Source organism: Syngnathus typhle, linkage group LG4, assembly GCF_033458585.1.
Source record: "Syngnathus typhle isolate RoL2023-S1 ecotype Sweden linkage group LG4, RoL_Styp_1.0, whole genome shotgun sequence".
In the NCBI taxonomy this organism is placed as follows: Eukaryota; Metazoa; Chordata; class Actinopteri; order Syngnathiformes; family Syngnathidae; genus Syngnathus; species Syngnathus typhle.
In genome coordinates this window covers 18,759,262-18,781,097 of record NC_083741.1, presented here as the reverse complement: position 1 = coordinate 18,781,097, position 21,836 = coordinate 18,759,262, and the positions used below count along the sequence as shown (strand labels likewise).

Sequence of the window (21,836 nt, the reverse complement as noted above, 5' to 3'; positions counted from 1 at the left end):
ATGAATGGCCCATTTTAAAACTTTATCCTTATATAAGGCGCACTGGACTATAAGGCGCACCATTAATGCATGTCAGATTTTTAATCCAAATCAAATCATTCTCCATTTTATCTTTTTTATTCCAACTTCAGACGCAACAAATGACTTTATAATCACAAAATAATGATCCATAGTCTTTTTGATTCATGATTCATAGTCTTCAGCGGGCCACTTATGATTGATTTCATGTCACAATGCTTCGGGCCAGTTTAAATTTAGGAATATGGTCCATATATAAGGCGCACCGCACCGGACTATAAACCGCACTGTCGGCTTTTGAGAAAATTTTAGCTTTTTAGGTGCGCCTTATAGTCCGGAAAATACGGTACTGATATCCACTTCAATTCCGCTATGACATAATTCACTCCATTCTCGATACAGTTCCTCAACATGCTCTGACACAAAAATGTCGCACTCAAAATATTGCAAGATTTTACCAAGACTCGATTAATTGTGATCCATATGTAATAAAAAATGGCTTCCGTTTAATTTAGGCATGAAAGACCCCTAGTTCGCAAAAAGCGCAGTAAATCCCATCTCCATGGTAAAAGTCCACTTTTCACCAGCAGATCAAATCATCTCAGGCTCAGCTCCGCCCCTTTGTTTGCTGTGCCATGATTGGCTTTGGGAATAGAACAGCCACTTTCCGCTTCCACCTTTGTACCCTTACTTCAGCGCCAGGGATTGGGATTTTCAGCATATCTGACATCAGATGCCTACACTCTTTTTCCAGACCTTGGGTTGTCTCCAAATCTCAGAGACAGCCAATTTCTGCCTATCTCCACCTCATGGTTGGAACCATAACATTTTTTAAAAATTTTTTTTAGGATTAGTTGTGAATTTTGGCACTCTGGGGTATGTTGAGATGCATCATACCTGTATGCCACTGATACCTTGTGGGATTTTCAACCATTTTATGCTAAGTGGCGCAAAATATAATTTATGCCTTAATGTGAATGATGTAAACCATTTCCCAAGGTAGTCAAACCAAACTCTGGAAGTTTTTTTGCTTGTCTAAATCATTTAGCCCATCCATAACCTGTCAAATAGAGTTTTTTTTCTCCATTTAAAACAATTTCAAGGTTATTTCTTGAAGCATCATATTTGTTTTTCTTAAAATACTTCAAGGATCAGGAAGCCAAGCTGATTATGTAAAACAAAAATGGATATGTAATAGTGGTGGTGATGGGGGGGGGGGTGGGGGGTTGCTATTATCAAAATTAGTCCCGCATGCAACGGATATGCAGAACGGCCGGCTGACAGACACACTTTTTACAAAACAAGCAGATAACAAAAACATTTACTTGGTTGTTTAATTTCACACTCGATTGGTGGGCAGGTACTTGAGCGAGGCCATTATTTATGTACAAGCAATTGAAAAGTCAATTTCCATAGCATGTCCCTGCATTTGTTTTCACCCAGCCCCTTACTCCAAGCCCATTGTGACCTTGGAGCCGGAATCTAACCTTCGGCCGGGCGAAGAGGTGGCCCTCACTTGCGTGGCTTATGGAGGCTACCCAGAAGCCGATGTCATATGGCAGGACGGCGGTGGCCGCAACCTGACCGACAATGTCACCACTTCGGTGGTGGCTAACGAGGAGGGTCTGTTCTCCCTGACCAGCGTGCTGACGGTCGTGCTGGAACCCAACAGCACCTACAGCTGCAGACTCATCAACCCATTGCTGGGGGAGGAGGGGAATGCCTTCGTCACCATTACGGGTGAGTGCGACTTTGTTTGTCTTCTTAGAACCATTTTTACATTGAGCCGGAAATTGTTTTGTGCCCAAGGACCACTTTTCGTTTGTCAAAGAACTCAGTAAAGCAGTGTTAGAAACACATCGTTTTGGAATCAAATATCCTCTCGATTATCGCATTGATTAATCGAGGAATTATTTTACACTTTGATTCATTTTGAACAGCGACTAAAACTTCGAGTTGACTTTTAGTTTATTGCAAATGAATCCTAAATCACAGTGAATTCTTTGTGTTTTGCCCCTTTGCACTTGAAGCAGTGTCAAGTTTGATCAACATCTTCTCCAAGGGCAAGCAAGAGACGATGTTACTATTTTTTAATCTTCTTAAATATATGAATTTGCAGATTCTATAGAATATGTACTGTAGGTTTCTAATACGCCGTACCCGACTTTCTGCTTCAAATACCCCTAATACCGCTGTTGCCCTTTTTTGTTAAGTGCAAAGGGAGGACCGCAAAATGTTAGGCAAGGCCAGGTCTCTAATGGAAGCACAACTGTGTGAAATAGCTCGTAAATTATGGCAGAGGTGGACCGGACCTTTTCTTTGGGCTTGAGCTGGTGCTGAAACTTCAGGGCAGGTAAAGTGGGGGTCCAGGTAGGGGGTCACCGTGTGCTGCTCCACTGGGCTGGGAAATGAATGCGCTCTCTGGAAACAGGATGGCCAGCTGACAAAAGTGGGCTAAAGGGGTGGGTGGGCCTTCAAAATACTTTAGATGGCCTCTTTCAAACCGTATAGGTGGAGTCATGTTTTGTTGTACTCGGGCCATGGAGAAGTATAAACACACAAAGAGGGTAAAATATACTTCGATATTTTACTTATAGCGTATTCCGGCTGATTTTGTGCAACAGGCATTGTCCTACCATTTGCTGTTTGATTGTGTCAAATTTGCTGCTGTGAAACCTCATTCAAACACTGCGGTGAAGTGTTATAAAAACAGCGGCACCTTTATGTAACAGGATTAACAACTTGATAGGACAAAACTTTCTTGCAATTTTCGGTCTCCAGCAAACCATCGGAGGGCTGCAAATTAAATTCAGATAGGTCAGTATGTGCGGGGCTTTGTGGGTTTTGATTTGAAGTAGCGTGGTCTCTTATTTCCTCAAATGATTCTCCGGAACTAGAGAATCAGTCATAATGAATTTGGAAGAAGCTGGCCAAGAGCAGAACAAAAACTAAATAAATAAGAAATAAGACAGTGCTTTGCTTTGCAAGCACTGTGACAGTAAAAACATACAATTTAGTGTTGGACTCTAAAACAAGCAACCTCGGAAATACCCAAGACCCTTAATTTAAACTGTGATAATTTTCAGCAAATTGCTGCAGTTAAGGAAAATTACGGTACACAAAAAAAACCCAGGAAGAGTAATTTCTTGTTGTGCACGCCAGACTAGTCCGATGATGACGACGCTCGCTCGTAAACATGAGGGAGATATACAGTATTTTGCGCGGGGGCTCGTTTGAAAGGAAAATGTATGTGTTTACAACAGCTGCTGTGTGCTCAACAGCCACTATAATTAACGCTGACCCCGCGGAAGTCTTTTGTAGCCGAGTGGAGTGCGACAGGCTCTAGTTGACACGCTGCTTGTTGTGCGTACATGCGTGCCGTGTTGGGCCGCTCACTGCATATTCCATTTTGTAGCGACTTTCAGTTCGTACCATCAGGGGTTGATTTGGTTTTGATGATCTTTCGGGGACTACTCGACCATTATTTCATCCAAGTTTGGGACCATCAATGTCAGGGTATTAGGACAGTGGGATGGAATTAAACATATTGAAATGGCTACTTAAATTTGTGCTTGGACCATGACAACAAAATAAAGTAGAAACTCATGTGAGGGTGGTGGGGAAGCAGAGAGTCGGGTATAAATTCAGAATGGGATCGGGAACATCATCTTTAGGAATCTCTCTAATTAACAAACCTTTTTTGAATTGGGGCAAATGTCAAGCATTGTCTAGTCAATGATCTGCATGGGAAGTGTGAGCATTGAAGTCAGGGCGCTTAGCCAGTAAGTATAGTGTCAATGCTTCAATCGTTACCTTTGGCTTTCTTGACTATTTTAATCCAAGGTTGATCTTCGACTAATCTGTAGAATTTCTGGTGTGTTGGAAACTTGGTAGGTTCTTGAAGTAGATTCAATGACAAGACTACATTTCCCAGTCTCTAAGTTTATTTCATTGCGTCTCATTAGCATTTTGAGTCCACAGAAGTTGTAAATGTTGTCGTCTTCTTGATTAGTTTTGAAAGTCGGCAAGAGTTTGAAACGCACACTACCGGCACCCGCAGCACTTAAGTAGAATGATATTGATCCCTGTGAGCATTTGGTCTGTAATATGTTAATACTTCAATCGTTTGCTTTGACTTTCTGTCGCGGGCGATTAACTGATTCAGTTCTAAAATCTTTAGCAGCTTTAGCTGTATCAAGCATCTCAGAGATGTTATCTTTCTAAACCCACATTCTACCTCTGGAGTATTTGAATTTGCTGGGATATTATAGATTTTGCAGCGCCGATCCATTGTGCGGGAGGAATTATTGAATAAGAGAGTGTTGGAACGAAGCATATTCGAGTCTTCAAATCAGCTGCTACTTTTCTGCTGGGGTTTTATCATCTCACTCTCCTCTAGTCCAGTCTTACCACTTTAGTCTCCATAAGAAAAAATGATGATTGTGGCTTTTAAGTGCAAGAGTCCTTTCTCTTATCATTTACTGCCGCCCCCCTCCTCCCTGTGAAGGCCAGAGGGTTGGTTGTGTATCCAAACGTCCGTAGTGGTGTGATTGCCGCAGCAAGTTTTGCTGATGGCTTGTTTTCAAGACCTGTCACCGAACTACCACCTCCTTCAGCAACATGACCCCTCCAATCCCCCCCCCCCCCCCCCCACCAGCCCATCTCAGGCAGCACTCCCATTGAAGCCGGTCGTAATTTCCCCGGCATCACTACGCTAGCGCAGCGTTTCGTGGCCAAGTACGACAAGCGAACAAGAGCGGAAATGAGGCAGACAAGGTGAAAAGTGGATGACAGAAAGCACCATGATGGTGTCCAAAGAGTTGACAGGAAATTGACTCGTTAATGGGCGAGAGAGATAACCCAAGGACTTCTGAGAAGACTTCTTGCTAGATAGGGAAAATACTTTTTGTAAGGGCTCGGACCTGAGTGAGCGCCAAGTAAGCAGGCCAAGCATTAGCCACCCTTCAACCTTTCCATCTCTACATATACGGTACGCTACGCATACTGAATCGGCATGAAATCATCGACACAAAAACATGACCCTTATCACCTGCATGCACTGATGTGTCTATACAGTCCAGATTGCCTGGCTCCATTGTTGTATTTGAAGTTCTACAGAAGGAAAATGGAGGGCATGGTTTAGAAATTCACCCGGAGCCTATTGAAAGCATGACAGCTGAGTTGAATGTGCATTTAACTCTTGTGTGCGAGTCCATCCCAGGCATGACAGTTTCTCGAAATTACAACACCCCCTCCTTTTTTCTCTCCTCTTTTAAAGATTGACTGTACCATTCTACCTGCCTCCCCGCCTGTCTTTGAAAAGTAACTAACCAAAGCAGTAAAAGAACAGACGGTGGGCGGGACTTTTTGTTGCAATAGCGCTATGAGCAACAAAGCCAGACAACATCAGCTTCTCTTACACAGAGATCTGAGCCAGAACCATTTTTTGCAACATTTGTCTTGTTCCTTACAGAAATAGGAATTTGACTGATCTGGCAGTCAATAGGAATATTAGCTCAAAAACTTGACGTTATGTCACTTTCATCAAAGAGCCAATGGTTGTTTGTATGTGCCCGGTCCAAGTTGTACTTTCTCGCCAAGCTTGGGCTAAGCTCCAACTCCCAGATGGATGGAAGCGTGAAAGCGTAAATGTAAGTGTTAATGGTCATTTGTCTATATGTGCCAAAGTCAGCCGGGATAGGCTTCAGCTCACCCGTGACCCGAGTGAGGGCAAGCACTACAGAAAATGGATGAATGGACGTTCCGTGTCGGTGGCGTTTATACAGAAAACAGGATAAAGGTTGAAAATCAGCTTTTAAGGCTAGGGTGAAAGGGTCTATCGCCATCGGACAGCTTCTTCCACTTCAGTGGAACACAATTTAGAAGAAATGAAAGATGTGATTAATGTGTGATTAATCGTACAGTTATACAGTATAGTAAAAGTTTATGCCATATACTAAAACTTTATTATATGTCTTCAAGCTGCGGTTAAAAAAAAAACTATCTTCTATGCTTACAGTACTTGACGAGCCCCCCCCGCTACTTGCCTTGCCTGGGGGATAGTGACCAAGTCCGACTATAAACTGCGTTTTTGTTGTTGTTTTTTTAGCTTTAAATGCTGACAAACAACTTCCAACTTTATTTTACACAAAACAGTTATTTTACATTAAACACCGCACCATTAGAATGACCAGTGGTCCAATTTGAATAATGCGTCCATCAACAGCATGCTCTTGTGAAATTTGTAGTCCCATTTCTTTCCAGCCTACCATTATTTAGTATCTATAATCTTTTCAATCATGTTAATCAAAATATATATTTTTTTGCTGCAGCCTTACCCAAAGAACATTCTGGTGCTGTGTTTTCCAGCATGCTCTTGTGAAATTTGTAGTCCCATTTCTTTCCAGCCTACCATTATTTAGTATCTATAATCTTTTCAATCATGTTAATCAAAATATATTTGTTTTTGCTGCAGCCTTACCCAAAGAACATTCTGGTGCTGTGTTTTCCACCATTGTTTTCCCACTAATCTAAATGTGATTAGCAGAGTCTGCCGTGGAGCCGAGGGGGGGGGGGGGGGAAATTGCGGTATTAACGAAGGTGTTGTCAGTGGAGCCGCGGCAAACTTTCTCAATTAATCAGTGTAAGGTGCACAAACATGCTCTCCCTCTCTTCCGCCGAAAGTGTGTTTTATCTTATCAGGGAGCCAGCCGGGGAAAACGACAACACAGACGTATGAGGTAATGTAGGCAATCTAGAGTAAACACAGGTAGGCGGCAGCGGCGCCATCAGGATTATTAACTCAGGCGGCTCTCACTGTTTTTGACTGTTGACTTTCAATGTCCTCCTGGAAGCTTTCAGTATAGGAAATTGCATCTTTGTATTTGCGACCCAGAAAATGTTATTTGTCATGGCTCCAGTCTTACACATCGGCTCGGAGGGATTGTTGGGTCGGATTTAGTTGTTGCCACTTTTTGATCTGCGCCCTGCTGTTCTTCAATGCGACAATCGCTCAGATAAAATGAGCTACTTTCTTTGTCTCTTTATTATTGGGCCCTTGGTGCCGTCTCTACTTTTTACTGTTCAAAGCTTTTTGAGCAGATATGAGCACCCCCGTTTTAAGAAATGATAGCGTCTGTTTCTGGTCAGTATAGAATTTTGTACTGATTCCATTTACAGTACCGAGTTAACTCGGTTTGGCTCATCTCGGCCTGCTTTGTCAGTCGGAAAAAAGATAAACGACAATAAACGAGAACATGGCTCTCCCGTTTACTTCTTTATTGGATTTTGGTGAGAGGAGACTAAAGGGATCATCCCATCGCTTGTGTGGGTTTTCTCGGGGCACGCCATAATCCTCCCACATTCTTCCACATTCCCAAAACGTGCATGGTAAATTCATTAAAGATTCTAAAATGTCCATCGATGTGAATATGAGTTGTCTCTGCGAGCCCTCTGATTGGTTGACAACCAGTCCGGGCTGTACCCCGCCTCTCACCTAGCTGGAATAGGCTTCAGCTTTGTGCTCCTAATGAGAATAAGCGGTATTAAAAATGGATGGCTAGCTGGAGAGTGAAGAAAATGGAAAAATAGGAGTAAAACTGTGCGATATAACTTTAGCAGAAGCAACTGTGGGGGTTCCGTATGTTGCTGAAGGACACTTAGGCTTGGTCACAGGATCCAACCCTCAACCTTAGTGTTGGGAGACAAACACCCACACACTCCATACTATGGAGTCTGACACAGTGGACCCCCCCAGAATCCACGTTAGCATTTCTGCAAAACGATGGAAATGATCAAACACGATCAAAGCCAGTGTGATGACACTCCTGCGCCATCTTGTCACAAACAGCATTTTTTTTTATGTGTCCACAGTCTGGTCGGTAAAAAGCCCGTACTCTCGCCCCACCCTCACTCATCTTTTCAGAACGCTGTTATTTATGGCGGCCGTAAAGGCGCGAAAGCTCTCTTTTGTTATTGATTGAGCGCATTTTATATTCGGACGCACGGAGCGGACTATCACGGGGTACAGCTGGGACCCCGCATTGGACATTTTTGTGTGGCTCCCCAGCTAAATCCTGTAAGAGGGATTGCTTTCAGTAAGTCTGGCGTCCGTTTCGGCGTGATACAAAATCATTTTAGTCTCGGGCCTTTCAGCCAAAAACTAATGCCCGGGCACACCTTCAAAGTTTGCTGATTTAATTATCCAGTCCGTTTATTTGATGTTTAAACTCTCCACCTGATAACACCGTGAATTATAATGCCGCAAAGGACGCCCGCAGTTTGCCTCCCTAAATGCCTGTTTTTTTTTGTAGTCGGAATTAGCGACTGGCTACATTCAAAGAGCATTGTCTGGCAACGTGAGATGTTTCCAATTAATCTGGGGGAAGAATAAAAAAAGATTGAGTCTGTTTTCGGGATTGGTGCTTCTTTTCTCCGCTTACTCAAGAGACAGGTGATCGATGATCGAGTGTAGAATTGAAGTAAAGCGTGGCCCAAGAGGATTGGACTTTGACTCCATTCTGCTGACCTGCACCAACTGCCCTCCTGCACGAGATTGGGATCTTTAAAAACTATTGTCAAAAAGCACATTTATGCTTGTGACTGATGAAGTCAAAGAGTGGCCGCGCGCCTAATGGTACTCGTTGAAATAAACGGGGGCTCGCCATGACTCACAGCTATCCCAGACAGCATTAATATTCCCCCACTGGTTCGGATTCAGTCGGGCTCAGTCGACCCGCCCCTCCGTAATAACAGACATGAGGAAACAGACTAGTGTTGCTTCCTATTAAGATTGTCAACTGTTTAATTTCATCACTTGCCATCATCGTATGTGTCTGTCGGCGAAGTAAAGTGCGACTACGTCGACGGCCGAGACAACTCGGTGACCCGCACTGAGAGTCCATCATATCTATAATATGTGTCTGTCCGGGCTTTTAGCTACTCTTGTTCACTCCCACGCATGACGAGTGCTGGATGTGTTAGTAATTTGTTGAAGGTAATTTGTTTTCTTCATGTAAACTGTGAGAGGGCAATCTGAACAGGGTCACCCACGGGAAGTCAAATCAACATTTTACATTTGTTTATCGTTTACCACTATGAGGGCTTTCTTCGTTTACAATAGTACTGACCTCTTTCAACTAAAAAATAGAAATAAATCCAGATTTTAAGTGTAAAGCTTGGTATTTGAGCAGGGGGGTGTAGACTTTATGTTTGTCCACCGTACAGTCTATTAGAATTGGAGTGTGTGTGCTGTTGCGAACGGGAGGGCTATTTATACATTGTCCCCGCTGACTCACTCACGAGGCCGGGTGACAATAATGCCCTTGGATTTCAATTTGTCACCACTTCTCATTGCCACATTACACAATGTAATGGCATTGCAGGCGTGCAATGATGAAACCGGTAATAGGTTTAGAAAATGCCATATTATGTGTGCTTCCCCAAAAATGCCATGGCCAGGAGTGTCATCGGAATCTCTCTTTCACCAGAACAATGTTGTGATTCTGACGTGACATCGTCAATAAAAACAACGTACCATCACAAATTTAGTCTTTAGTTACACTAACACGCATGTTTTTTTGTGTGGGACGGAAGGGTCGAGGCAGATAGGCACGATGAGATCATTTAGAAGGCCCGATTAAAAGGTAGAACTTCTCTATAGTGAGGCAAACGGGTTGGAACAACTTTTCCTTTTGAAATCAAACTAAGGACAAGAGTGAAACGCAACCAGAAAACAAATGAGCCAACAAGATTGGATGGAAAACAAGGAAGTAAATTGACTTTGAACCGTCGAGGAAATCAGACACAGGTGGTAGAACACGAGTGTTGCCGGGTAACTGACTGGCAGACACAAGATGAAGAAGGCAGAGCTTCCGAGAGCATTTGTGAAAACTGCCATAAAAAGGCAAAGACGAACCTTGACTCGTCACTCATTGTACAGAAGTATGTACATTCACCCGACGTATTCAATAAGTCTTACTTTTTCACGGTATAGTCTTTTCCCCCCGTTTGTGTGACCTGACTCATTGCAAATAACCAATAAAAGTAACGTAAAATAGATGTTGTAACAGTTCAATCGAACTTATTCATTTCAATTTTGCCGCTTTTAATAAAAACATCCGCACCCAAATTGCAATTTAGCTACAGTGTGACCCATTCAGTGATACATTCACTGACATCAAAAGTTCCGTCCGTCTGAGATCTCCTACTGTAAAACCGCTGGAGGGAGGCAAAGAATATTTAAGTAATAAATCATGAGAAGTTGTACTTCACTGATATTTCGGAGGAGCTCGTGGGCACGACTCATTTGAAGGAGACTGCTGTGAAGCTCGGTCTTTTGTAAAATGACAGCAACAATAAAAAAGTAAAAATCCAAATGTCCCGCGGAGTGTTATATTCATACAATTTCATCCATAAATCTCAGTGGTAATTTTGGTGTTATGGGTTATTTTACATCAACTTTCACTGTTAACCAATTCCCTATAGTTGCATATTCTAATGATTTCAACTCTGTGGATGGCTCCTTCACCACAAGGGATTATAATATTCCAAATTAGATTTTATAATGTAGCATTTGAGACCCTCCCCTCAAATTCATGTACAATCCTGTAATGATGGCAAATTATACAGTAACACTTGAGGCATCAAACATTTTAAATACAATTATTTACTAATATATTATAATATATGTATAAATAGAGACAACCAGGCTAAAAACTATCCAAAGATATGCCTTTAAAAATTTCATCACATATTCGCCCACTTCTCCAGGTTCTCCAGCAATATGCGAAGCATACTAACAGCCCGTAGTCCTTTGAAGAAGTCCACCCAGCCCTTTCATGTTTGGGTGATCACTTGCGTTGCATTGTAAAGTAGCCTTCCTTTTTTTCTTTGAAGAACTGCTTTGTTCCTGGGTTTAACATTTAGATTTCAGTGTGGATTCCATGATTGCATTTCTAATTCAAATCGGGATTTGTGGACATAGAGACCGATGCAAAGGTCACATATGCGGTGGTTTCACTCCTATATTTCCCACAACTCAAACACGAAAGATGATTCCACAAGGTGCCGATTGCGCCGGATGGGTTCTCGATTAAAATAAACACTTCAAGGGGGGCTGGTTGAACGGATGTCGTGTTAACGTTAATTTCCCGTGTGATATTCCTCATTGGCTTGGCTCCGCAGTGATGCAACACAGGGGCTGTTTTAGCAATACTAGGTGTGTGCTGCAGGGTGTCTGCAAGACTGACACTGTCGTTTGTCTTCTGCTACAGAGGAGACCGCTCGCGGTGAGCACGATGCACTTACGACATGTTAACTTTGGCTCTGCTTTAACGTGAAAGCAAATTGCAATTTGTAAGCGCTGACTTCTTTGTGACATAATCTGAGATCTGCATACCTCGTCGTAAATTTGAAATAGATGGACAAATAGATGGGCTACATGCAACGAAAGACAGCAGAAGTCAGTCAATCAGTGGTATGTGGTCTCTGGGGTAGACGAGGATCAGACCAATTGGACAAATTGTTTGGTAGATAAGACCAAAAATGATGACAAGAAATCCTTCTAAAAACAACCCCAAGTTGGATCTTATAAACTGGCTGTGTTGTTAGAGGATGTAGAAAAGAGAAATCCTTTTGACTTTCGAGAGTCCTTCAGTCTTCGGTGCGTCAGTAAACAGTCTGTGTACTGTTTGTGTCAAGGAGGTTCGTTAAAGTAGACTAGGACCGACGCAATAATTGGAAGCAACCCCCCCCCCCCCTTTTTTTCGTCTTCGTGGTGAATCATGTCTAGAATTCGGGATCAATGCATCCTTGTCTGACTCCTCTCAGCTGCTCCGTCTTTTCGACCACACTGATGGTCTGTTTGGCCACTGATAGCTGTCACTAGTAATCTTCTCCTACACATCCTAGGCCTCTCGCAGGGTAAGGGAGCACTTGTTTTAAAGCTAATTAAAATTTTAGACAACACCACATTGTCAAATGACTATGGCGCTCCCAAGTTCTGCCCGCATTGCCAAGATGGCCGAGTGAAGAAACAAAGAAGCTAAGACGGAATGAAAACAAAGATTGAAGAAAATCAATTGTCCGGGCGCCTCCGACATCTTAATGCCACAATCAGTAAGGGCGGATGTGTGAAGGTGATGGAGTGTCTGTCAGTTGTTGGACATCACAGGAGCTCTTAATTGAGTGAGTGGAGAGGGAGGTGGATGGCTGCGATGTATTGCTGCTAATGGCCACGTTGGTGATTTGCATTACGCGAAACTCGACTCTCGCAAAGAAAAAACTGTTTCGGTATAAAATTGGCAGGTGAAACAAAATAAAGTTTTTAAAACAGATTCGTACAGTTTGAAGCATTTATTTTGGTATTCAGAAAGCAGTCACAAAAAATGAAGACTTGGTAGATTCAATGAACAGGAAGTCAATTCTTGACTATTTCTGAAATAACACTATTCTTATTTTCACAGCTGTTTTTCTTGTTTCAACTTGTTTCCAACAGTAACATTGCCGATTTTTACGTTCTCTCGTATTTGTATGACCAAAATGTGCTAATTATAATGATTTATTTGATGGGCGCTTTTATACCGGTATACTTTGTAGACTTTTGCATTGTATTTCTGGTGCATCTTAGAGACAAGTTAATAGGCACAATTCTGTGAATAAAGTGCAAGTGTAAAGGGAGGACAACTAAGCTGAAATTAATTATTTGAACTTATTCACATATTATGCTGCTGGCAATTTGAGAGTGAATTTTCTCATCTTCATAGGTGGATGTAATCCCATGCCCAGTAGACTGGTTAATTGACTGAAAATACTGCTTGGAGCTGGGCTGTCCTGTTAGCACGCCAATGTCTATACGGCAAGTGGAGCGCGGTTAGAATGTGTAATAGCTGAGAAAGAGACTGCATAAACAATAGCCTGGAGGTAGAGGTTGGACAGTATAACAAGGATAAACTTTACACGGGGAGAGCGTTCCCTCGCGTGGATACGGCTACAGCGTTTTTTTTTCTTTTCGTAAGAAATAGATTGTAAATGTCATGTCAAAAGTGCAGCGCCGGTATGAGCTCAGCCCATGTTCACCAGTGAGCATACGCTTTCCCCTTTGCGCTAAAACAAATGCAACATTTGCATGCAAGAAAAATGCCAAGGAAGAAAATGGAATTGGACAGCTGAACAGCGACGGGACCAAAAACCATGAGCAAATATGTCACGCACTATGAAGAAGAAGTGAGCGTTTCGCAACTCTGACACGAGTAGACTTTGCACTCGTGTATGAATTAAAAGCACAAGGCGAACTGTTTCGCCGCCCTAATAACACAAGACAGCAAGTGGGGGGCAAGTACCAAATGTTTCTGTCTTTGCCTTTTACACTGAACTAAGCAAAGCTGGATATGAAATGTGGACTTGGCAAACTCCATACGAGCTGAGATTTGAACTATGAGGCACACAAATGTTTTAATTGGCTAGCTACACGTTTTACTGAAAAAACTATTAAAAAATTATCTGAAGTGGACTCACCAGGTTTCATGGGACAGCAACAATATTGAAAACTACAATATCATCACTTTCGCAACCCTTTCGCAGTGTGTGTGATAATGAGAACCTGAGCCTGTAGCGTTTGACCAGTGGTTGACAGAAATTATTCACCTGTGGATCATTACTGTGTGACTCGAGGGGAGATGACCTTAACACAGCACCTCATAATTAATAATCCATTACATCGTCAGAATGAAACCATACTTCTGCAAATTGTGGCCATGGGCGTTCATTTACTCAACTGCCGAAGGGTCGTCATTACAATTGCATTATGTCATGAAAAGGATTGAAAAATACTAATGCAGACTAGTTGGAAGTAATAAGTTGGAGGTACTGGAACATAAAGATAGACGTGCAAAACATTGTGGAGCGACCTGACGGCAGTCAGATTTATTTACATAGTGCTACATATGGGTCAGGTCTTGAAAAAAAGCCACTGGAAATGTAGCTACTCTCATTTATTCAATGCACACTCCTTCCCTCATCTTCTGCTTTTCAACGCCAGCAGATGGCTTTTAAAGGCCCCCCTGCTGAGAAAAAAATAGAGCGCCTTTAGAAACTTTATTTTTGCTAATGCACAGCCATTACTCCGGTTTTAATGTGGGTGTCTGCTCGTCGCTCGCTCGTTTTATTTTTGACACAAGACCGGGGTCATTGAGGGAAAGGCAATAATGTCAGACAAATCATGTTAGTAATTGGACGCTAGGTTGTTGCTCACGATATGAGCGCGCCGCTTCTCAGCATGCCAATAAAATGGCGAGCTAGCATCTTGCTAAAGAGGGGTTGCGTTGAAATGTTAAGAAAATGATGGAAAACCGTTTCTATCAGTCTCAGTTGGCCAAGTTTTTTTTTCCCGTCGACAAGTGACCTTGTAGTCTTTGACTCTTCAAAAGCGTAGGTGTTTCTTGAATAATTGGAAAAAAAGTCACTGTGCACTTACAAGCTTTTCATACTTGGCTTTAATGGAAAGGGCTTTTCTGGATTTGAGGAATGGTTTTAAGGTTAATACCAAAATACAACTGAGAATCAGTCATCGTCATTTCTATTCGTACTGGTGTTTTTCATCTAGGCTACCGTCCATCACAAAAGGAGTTGGCTTTTATTTATTTTATTGTTCTGCCACTCTTTTTCGCACAAGACTTTGATGAAGATGTTTAAATCACTATGTTGGCAAGCCACTAGTTTTTAAGGTGGTACGCATCAATCACAATGCCAGCGTTCGGTCATTGTGATTTAAGCGCCAGCTCTTGTGTCTCTCTCAGTTTTATATCTCATTGACTTTACAGTTCTATCTTGTTTATACGGTGTTGTTTTAATGAATGTATGCCTTCATCTCGGCCATCCAAAAACCTGCCTTTACTGTACAGCGTTTGAAATAACATTTTAATGTGGCTAATTGGCATGCAAGTATAAAACTTTTCACCATTTGTCAATAATCTTGACAAAATTATTTTCTTAACATTAAGACTCCCTGTAAACGCACTTCACTACCTTTAAATGGCAAGTGAGAAGAAGCTAATCGCCAGCTAGCTAGCTACCCAAAGGCTATTGCAAGAGAGCAATAGAAAAGACCTTTCTTTGTCAAACAAGATCCAAAATCCCTGGTCAAAACCATCTCTGTCTTATCAAGTCGAGAGGATGAGGAGCAAAAAAAAAACGAAACAAAAAACAGGAAGTAGCACCCTACCAAAATAAAACCAGCTGCCAAAATTTGGTCTCGTGAAGCACTGTGGTAATTGTTGTCAACAATCTGTTTGCAAATGTTGACCTAACGTCAGGTGGTACAAGCTATCAAAATGTTTGACCTAAGGGTTTTCACTGTTCTTCAACCTATGGCTGTGATCACCTTGAGTCTTTTAGCAGGCCACTGCACATAGCTGCTGCTCAAGCCCCTTGTCCATAAGCATCCCCGACGTTTTGAGTTGAATAAAGCCGAGCATGACACCTAAGGCTAACCCCTAATTGACGTTTTCTCATCCCTCACATTGACTTCAGTGAGGCTTTTGGCTCTTCTTTCAGCCCGAAGGCATCAATCTCTCAAGAGACATTATTCCCCTTTGGTCACAGCGTAAGACGAAAGGTTTCTTCCAGGCAGGTAACGCTGAACTGACACTCGGTAGGAAAACAGCTTTGATCCTCATCGTCGTCTCGTGGCACATTCGAGAGGACAGGCAAGTGTGTCTTTGGACCACTTTATTCTACTAAAGGTGTGAGAGAAACCACCCAGGCTACTAAAAAATTGCCGGGAAATTGTGGCGCTTGCGTTTACTGAAGCCAAAACAATACCCGAACTGGGCCCTTGTGAATGCCCGTTAGTGTCTTCCAGAGAATAAGGAGGGCTTCTGTCTCACAGGCGATGTTAGAAGCTCCATAAGGAAGTCGCATTTTATCATACTGTTGCCTGGCCCTGTTAAACATCTATTTTTTAACATAGCTGTCTGCTGTGGCCTTTTAGAATACAAAACACCCAAAGGCAATGCAGCACCTGTAATCCAGTTGACAAAATAAGATAAACTGCAGTTGTGTTCACCACGACACACAACGGCACCATCACAGGCGGATTCGTGCATCCAAAGAGTTTATCTTGAACACGCAAGGTTTTTGATCATGAAAAACACTTCATAAAACATCAAACTTTATTCATTACTCTTATTATTTATTGTTTGTGCCTTCTTGGTTTATATTGTGTCGTTTACTTGTATGTCTATCGTGTAATATGTCTCGTCACCGTGGGATAGAGAAAACGTAATTTCGGTTTCTTTGTGTGTCTTGACATGTGAAGAGATTGACAATAAAGCTGACTTTGACTTTGACTTTGAACTAAAATGGTCAGATGGCTGACTACTCTTTGGTTATCTGAGTTGAAATTTAAAACGGTCCAGTCCAGATTCAAGACGAGTTAGGGGTGTGCAGTTATTGCAACTGTACATTTTGGTCAGTAGGTGGCACCTATTAATGTCTTTATCCCCCACAAAATGTTTGGTCAAGCTTTGACCTTGTGGAACTGAGTTATTAGAGTCATCAAATTTTACTGCCATGACAAAAAGCTAAAAGCTCAAAATCTATCTTGCGTACCCCAATCACGTTTGCTTGCTAACATACAACTGTGTCAAAAGCAGATGTAGCACGACCACAGCAGGAAAAAAAAAAATCCTAAAAGATATTTATCTGATGTAATTAGGCGGTCATGAGTAATATTCAGCGATACTGCTATGATTGTCAGTGCTCCCAATTAATTACCGTTATAGTGGCTGTCATCTTAGACGACCACTTTCACCATGAACTAAAGTAAAAAAAAGATTACCTGTGTCTCGAGTCAAAAAGAATAGTTTTAATTATAGCCACTTTAAACATATGCTCTCGATAAATCAACCTTTACTCACGATAGAAAGTATTATTCCCCAGAGGATTATGAACACGAATTTCAGCAAGGAGGTTAGTATTGCATTGGGCTTAACAAATGACGGAAGAACTGAACCTTCTTAAAATTAGCTCCATTGCCTATTAGATAGACTTCTTCTCCCTAATGGGATGTAGGTCTGCTAATAGTGTTTGGCAACGCGTTAAATAATAGACCAATAGAGGAGGATTCCATTGAAAGGCCGTTCGATTTGCAGATGCGGTGCGCCCAGCGTCACGGTAGTTGAAACACATTTGTCTGACCTCTTATTAGAATCCAATGGTGTTTAATAATGAAACACATTTTTCATTATCTTGGTTTGCATAGTTTCTTTAGCTCAACTTGATGTAAACTGACACTGCAGGCTCTTAAAAATATTTTTTCCAATGATAACGATGATGACTATACGGACAAAAACATGGGGTCATACTCATGCCATATGGCAAAATCTTTTTCACATATCCAATTTCAGAGTTATATGCAGTTGTCATGAAATTATACAAATGGTGAAGATGGAATTGATGTACTCCCCCCTCACACACACACACACACACACACACCCAAACTATTTAGAGATATACACCTATAAAGGGAAGCTTGTTTGGTGCAAGTCCATATAAAATCTGCTGCAGCAGGTAATGTCCAAGGCACTCCATCCATTTCCTAGCACAGAAGGGAATAGAGGCTAGGTAAACAAAGCCATTAGAGACAAATCTATTTCTGAAGAAAACAAAATCACATCATCAAACACGAGAAGAAGAAAAATATGATCGTGCGGCACCTTGGGCCCCGGCGTGGCAATGATAGCCGACTGTGGCATTTGTCTTTATCAGTCCGCCTTGAGGGAGCGGGAATGTGGCCGGAAAAGTGTGAAAATAAAAAGAATGAGAAAGACGACACAATCCGAAGAGCATCAGATTTCTTCACTCTTGAAAAAAAAATTGATATCAATGTGTGTGAGAGTGTGTGTCTGCGCAGTACTTGACGATATACCTCTGATTACTGTTTTTGAGTATGTTTTTCTCTGTGGATACAATGAGGCTCTCGGTGGGGGGGCGTCTTTTAAATAGCGAAGAACAAAGATGGAAAAACCTGGCATCGGTCCTGGCTGGTTATTATCAAAATGATACAGGTGACTTGAGCACATTTCATACACTTTGTAGCAACGGCACTAATATCAAATATTGGTAGTTTGTATTCAGATTTTTTTTCCGTATTGCACTTGTACAAATTGGATTCGGTCCTCTTTCAAAATGAAATTTTCCGGTTGAGGTCAAATGTTCATTTATTCCGTTTCCAGAACACTTGTTTTAAAACTGGTGTAACTGGGGACCTCTCATCCAAAGTCAGCTGGGAGAAGAATAACTGTGCTCAAATATTTTAACCACAGTTTTGGTAGGACTCCAAATTGTACAACTTTTTCCACGTTCAAATATCCTTTTCTTTCTTGTTGAACACTGTTGCCCCTTCATTACCTCTTGCGAGGGACAAACAGGAACAATTGTTTGCCATCGTCAGATGGAGCACCTCTGACTGAGGCTCATCCCCGGGAAGGATCCCCTCTGTTTGCCCTCCATCTTGGCTTCACTGTATAAAGCCTTGACTGTCTGCCTTGAGACTCTGTGCCAAGGCTTTGCAGATGCTTCATCATTTCCTCTTTCCAAAGCCAGCATTTTTTTTCAGAATTTTTTTTTCCTCCCCTCTCCATTATTATCTGGCCAGAGCGGGTATTCTCTGAAGGAAGCCTGTTTGTGCTACCACCAGGCTCATAGCCATTCACTGGCTCGCCTGTTTTCTTTTCTTCTCCCTCTGTTCAGTTTGAATTCTCAGGGGAAATTTGTCTGTGTCTCTGATATAGTTTTTTTTTTTCTTGCTGACCATTTCCCCCTTTTTTTTTTTTGCTTCTACTCATCATTCTGCCCTTTGCTGAGACACCGTAACTCACTTTTATGTGATTTTACAAGAGAGCTGTGTCGGAAAAGCATTAATTAAAAACACAATTTATGTGTTAATATGCATAATCGTGTTTGTGTCCGGATCCCTGTTGGAGATAATGCACCAAAAACGCCCTTCATCAGAACCTCGACGGCAGAAGGCAATAGTTAGCTCCAGCTTGCTTAATGCCATGCCAATGTTGTTTGAGCGAAAAAAGGCAGCCATCTGGACCCGACGGAATGACTCAAAAGGAGTTCTGAAGAGGCTCTTACCAGCCGTCCATCCAACCATTCTCACAAAGACCAAAAGGTTGACTCATCCTTCTGTTGTCTTTCATAATTCGGTTTTGGGTGTGAAGACTGGTAAATGGTCACCACTGATGATGAGTAATGTAACTTCTGTTATAATGTTTGGGACAAAATTTGGGATCTGTTTTTCACCAATTATTAGGTGAAAAACCAAGTCTGACAGTGAATCAAAATGAACACCAAGATCAACGATGATTGACCTAGATTTGAATTGAATAAATCAGTCAGTATGACTCATAAGGTTTTCTCCTGTCTACTGCACCGCCCCCGCTTTCAATCCCCACCCCTCTTCCCCCGCTTCAGGACAGAACCCCTCCTTCCCCCCCGTGGCGCTGTGGGTGACCGTCGGCCTGGCCGTGTGCCTGCTGGTCTTGCTCGTGGCGCTGGCCGCCGTCTGCCGCAGGAAGATCAAGGAGAGCTGTGAGGAGGCCAGGAGGGAAGGTAAGGAGGTCATTCAACACCGGTGGGCATTCTCACATCTCACTAATGATGGCTCACCACCAGACTCATGTCAACGTATAAGGCTTGCGGGTTGAACAAAATGTGAATACTTTCATTTTGGAGGTCAGTGTTTTCAAATTTAAATGCGTGGTAACTAAAGAAAAAGAAAATAACCAATAAAATACTGTTACTTAAGAATAATATTACTCAAATAAAAGTAAACAGTCTAGCAATCCAATAATCGAATTATACGCAATCCATGATGCTGATATCAATCCATGCGTTCATTATCAAGTTTAGTGGAAAAGGCTGAAAGGTTTTTAAAAAAAAAAAAAAAGGAGAATGCCACCCCCGGATTTGGAGCTTTCACTGCTGAGTACAATCGGCTCAGCTGCTTGGTTGGGTTATGATACACACCGCGAAGGCCCACATATATGACAAGGAAGACAGCAAAGATAAATTGCTTACTTCCACGCTTTTTTTTAACTGACCCCTTCCGCACGCCGCGCGTAGGAGCGAGTCCACTACAATCCGGCTCGGCCCAGGAACGCCATTTGAAGACAAAACGCACAATTAGGCTGTTGTGTTGGCTTTTATAATCCTCCGTCGTCACACCCTGTCATTCCATTAGTGTGTATTGTACGTGAACAAGGCAACGCGGCACCTCCACTTCAAACACCAAAGCGCTGCCAGAAGGGAAACAGCGTCTGCACGCCTTTACATTTCAATAAGATGGCTAACCAGATAATCAATCCTGCTCTCAGTGCCTCCACCTCCTTTCCACCCAACAAAAAAGGGGGCCACGCAACCCCAAGAGCCCTGGCAGCCAGTGTATTATATATTTCTCTCTTTCCATTTCATTTGATTGTATATGTTCCATGGAGCTCTTTACTCTCCCAAGTCTGTGTCACTTCCATATTTATTTTTAAACCTCTGGGCACCGTTGCAAACACCGACTGACCTTTATTTAAATGTCTCCTCCACTCTGCGCGGATCTCATGACAGCGGAGCCCGTGGTTTTGGACCATCCTGTCCCTGTCCGCACCAGCAGTTTTATTTTTTTTAAGTGATTCTCAGACATTTTGTCATGGTAATTACCGGACCAGAGTGATGTTCTCCTTGCCGTCTCAGATCACACTATATAAATCATGTTATGTATTTTTTTTTTATTTTCATATCATTTGAAACACTAATAACATGTCTGACTTGACTTGCTTTTGTAAAAGCAAGAATTTCTTGAAGTTAGCCTGTTGGCAAGGAAAATTCTGTTTCGTGTCAATGCCCACAAAAAAAAATTGTCTCTCTCTGGTGGTTATCATCCAAATAATATGAATGCATGTCTCGCTTGCAGACGCAATTTCCGAAGAAATTATACTATTTATTTTGTACTTGATGGGTGGCCAGACACAGATGAAACTGAAATATTTGCGAGAAGCCCATTAAAAAGTCTGTTTAAGCACAACTCAAAAGTTCCTTTCGCAAGTGTGTCACTCACCATAGTGGTGTCATTCCACAACTCTACTGATTGTTTTTTAGCCAGCAGCTAAAGCCGAATGTGTTTACTCTCCTGATGAGAAGGATGTATAGTATGTTTGGGCTTGGCTATGGCTGTGATTGCGTGCGTGTACGCGTGCGTGCGTGCAAGCGTGCGTGCAAGCGTGCGTGTCGCGACGGGGCGCAGTTGTGTTGAGCTTGATGGCTTTTGAGCTCGCCCCAGGCTGCTGATGAAGTGACTGCATTGTGCCCATCAACTTCCACTCATACCGGCTCTTTTTTTTTTTTCCCTCACAGCTGAAGAGGCCAAGGAACTCGAAGAAGAAGAGTCAAAGACAGGTCAGCCGATCCACACCTGCTCACACAAGCGCAGTTATCGCAATTGCAGAAATATTGCCTATATGTTTATGACAGGGAAAAATATACTAGGCAGGATTAATGTTTTTCTTTGTGTTATCAGCTTTTGTAAGGACAAAGAAAGTATGCAAAAAACACAATGTCAAGCTGTTAAGGCATAGTGGTAGAAAACAGAAGACGGTGAGTTGCAGAAATAGCCAATATCACCATAAATGCCAAACAATCTCCAATAATTGGAGATTACTTCACACATGAACAATTTGTCTGAAAGGAAAAACCAACAATTAACATGAACGTGCACTTTTGTAAATTATTGCCATAGCCTACGTTGCTTCTCAAACACAAGCAAG

The 21,836-nt window shown here is 42.2% G+C and overlaps 1 protein-coding gene across 1 annotated transcript in view; it reads left to right on the top strand.

Moving 5' to 3' along the window:
- The window catches only part of cd276 (CD276 molecule), a 46,570-nt gene that overhangs the window by 10,275 nt on the left and 14,459 nt on the right, over positions 1–21,836 (top strand). Inside the window, exons 4-6 of the mRNA XM_061275964.1 lie at positions 1,462–1,758; positions 19,498–19,635; positions 21,427–21,468. Of these exons, the coding sequence (XP_061131948.1) occupies positions 1,462–1,758; positions 19,498–19,635; positions 21,427–21,468 (477 nt within the window). The remainder of the gene's footprint in view (positions 1–1,461; positions 1,759–19,497; positions 19,636–21,426; positions 21,469–21,836) is intronic.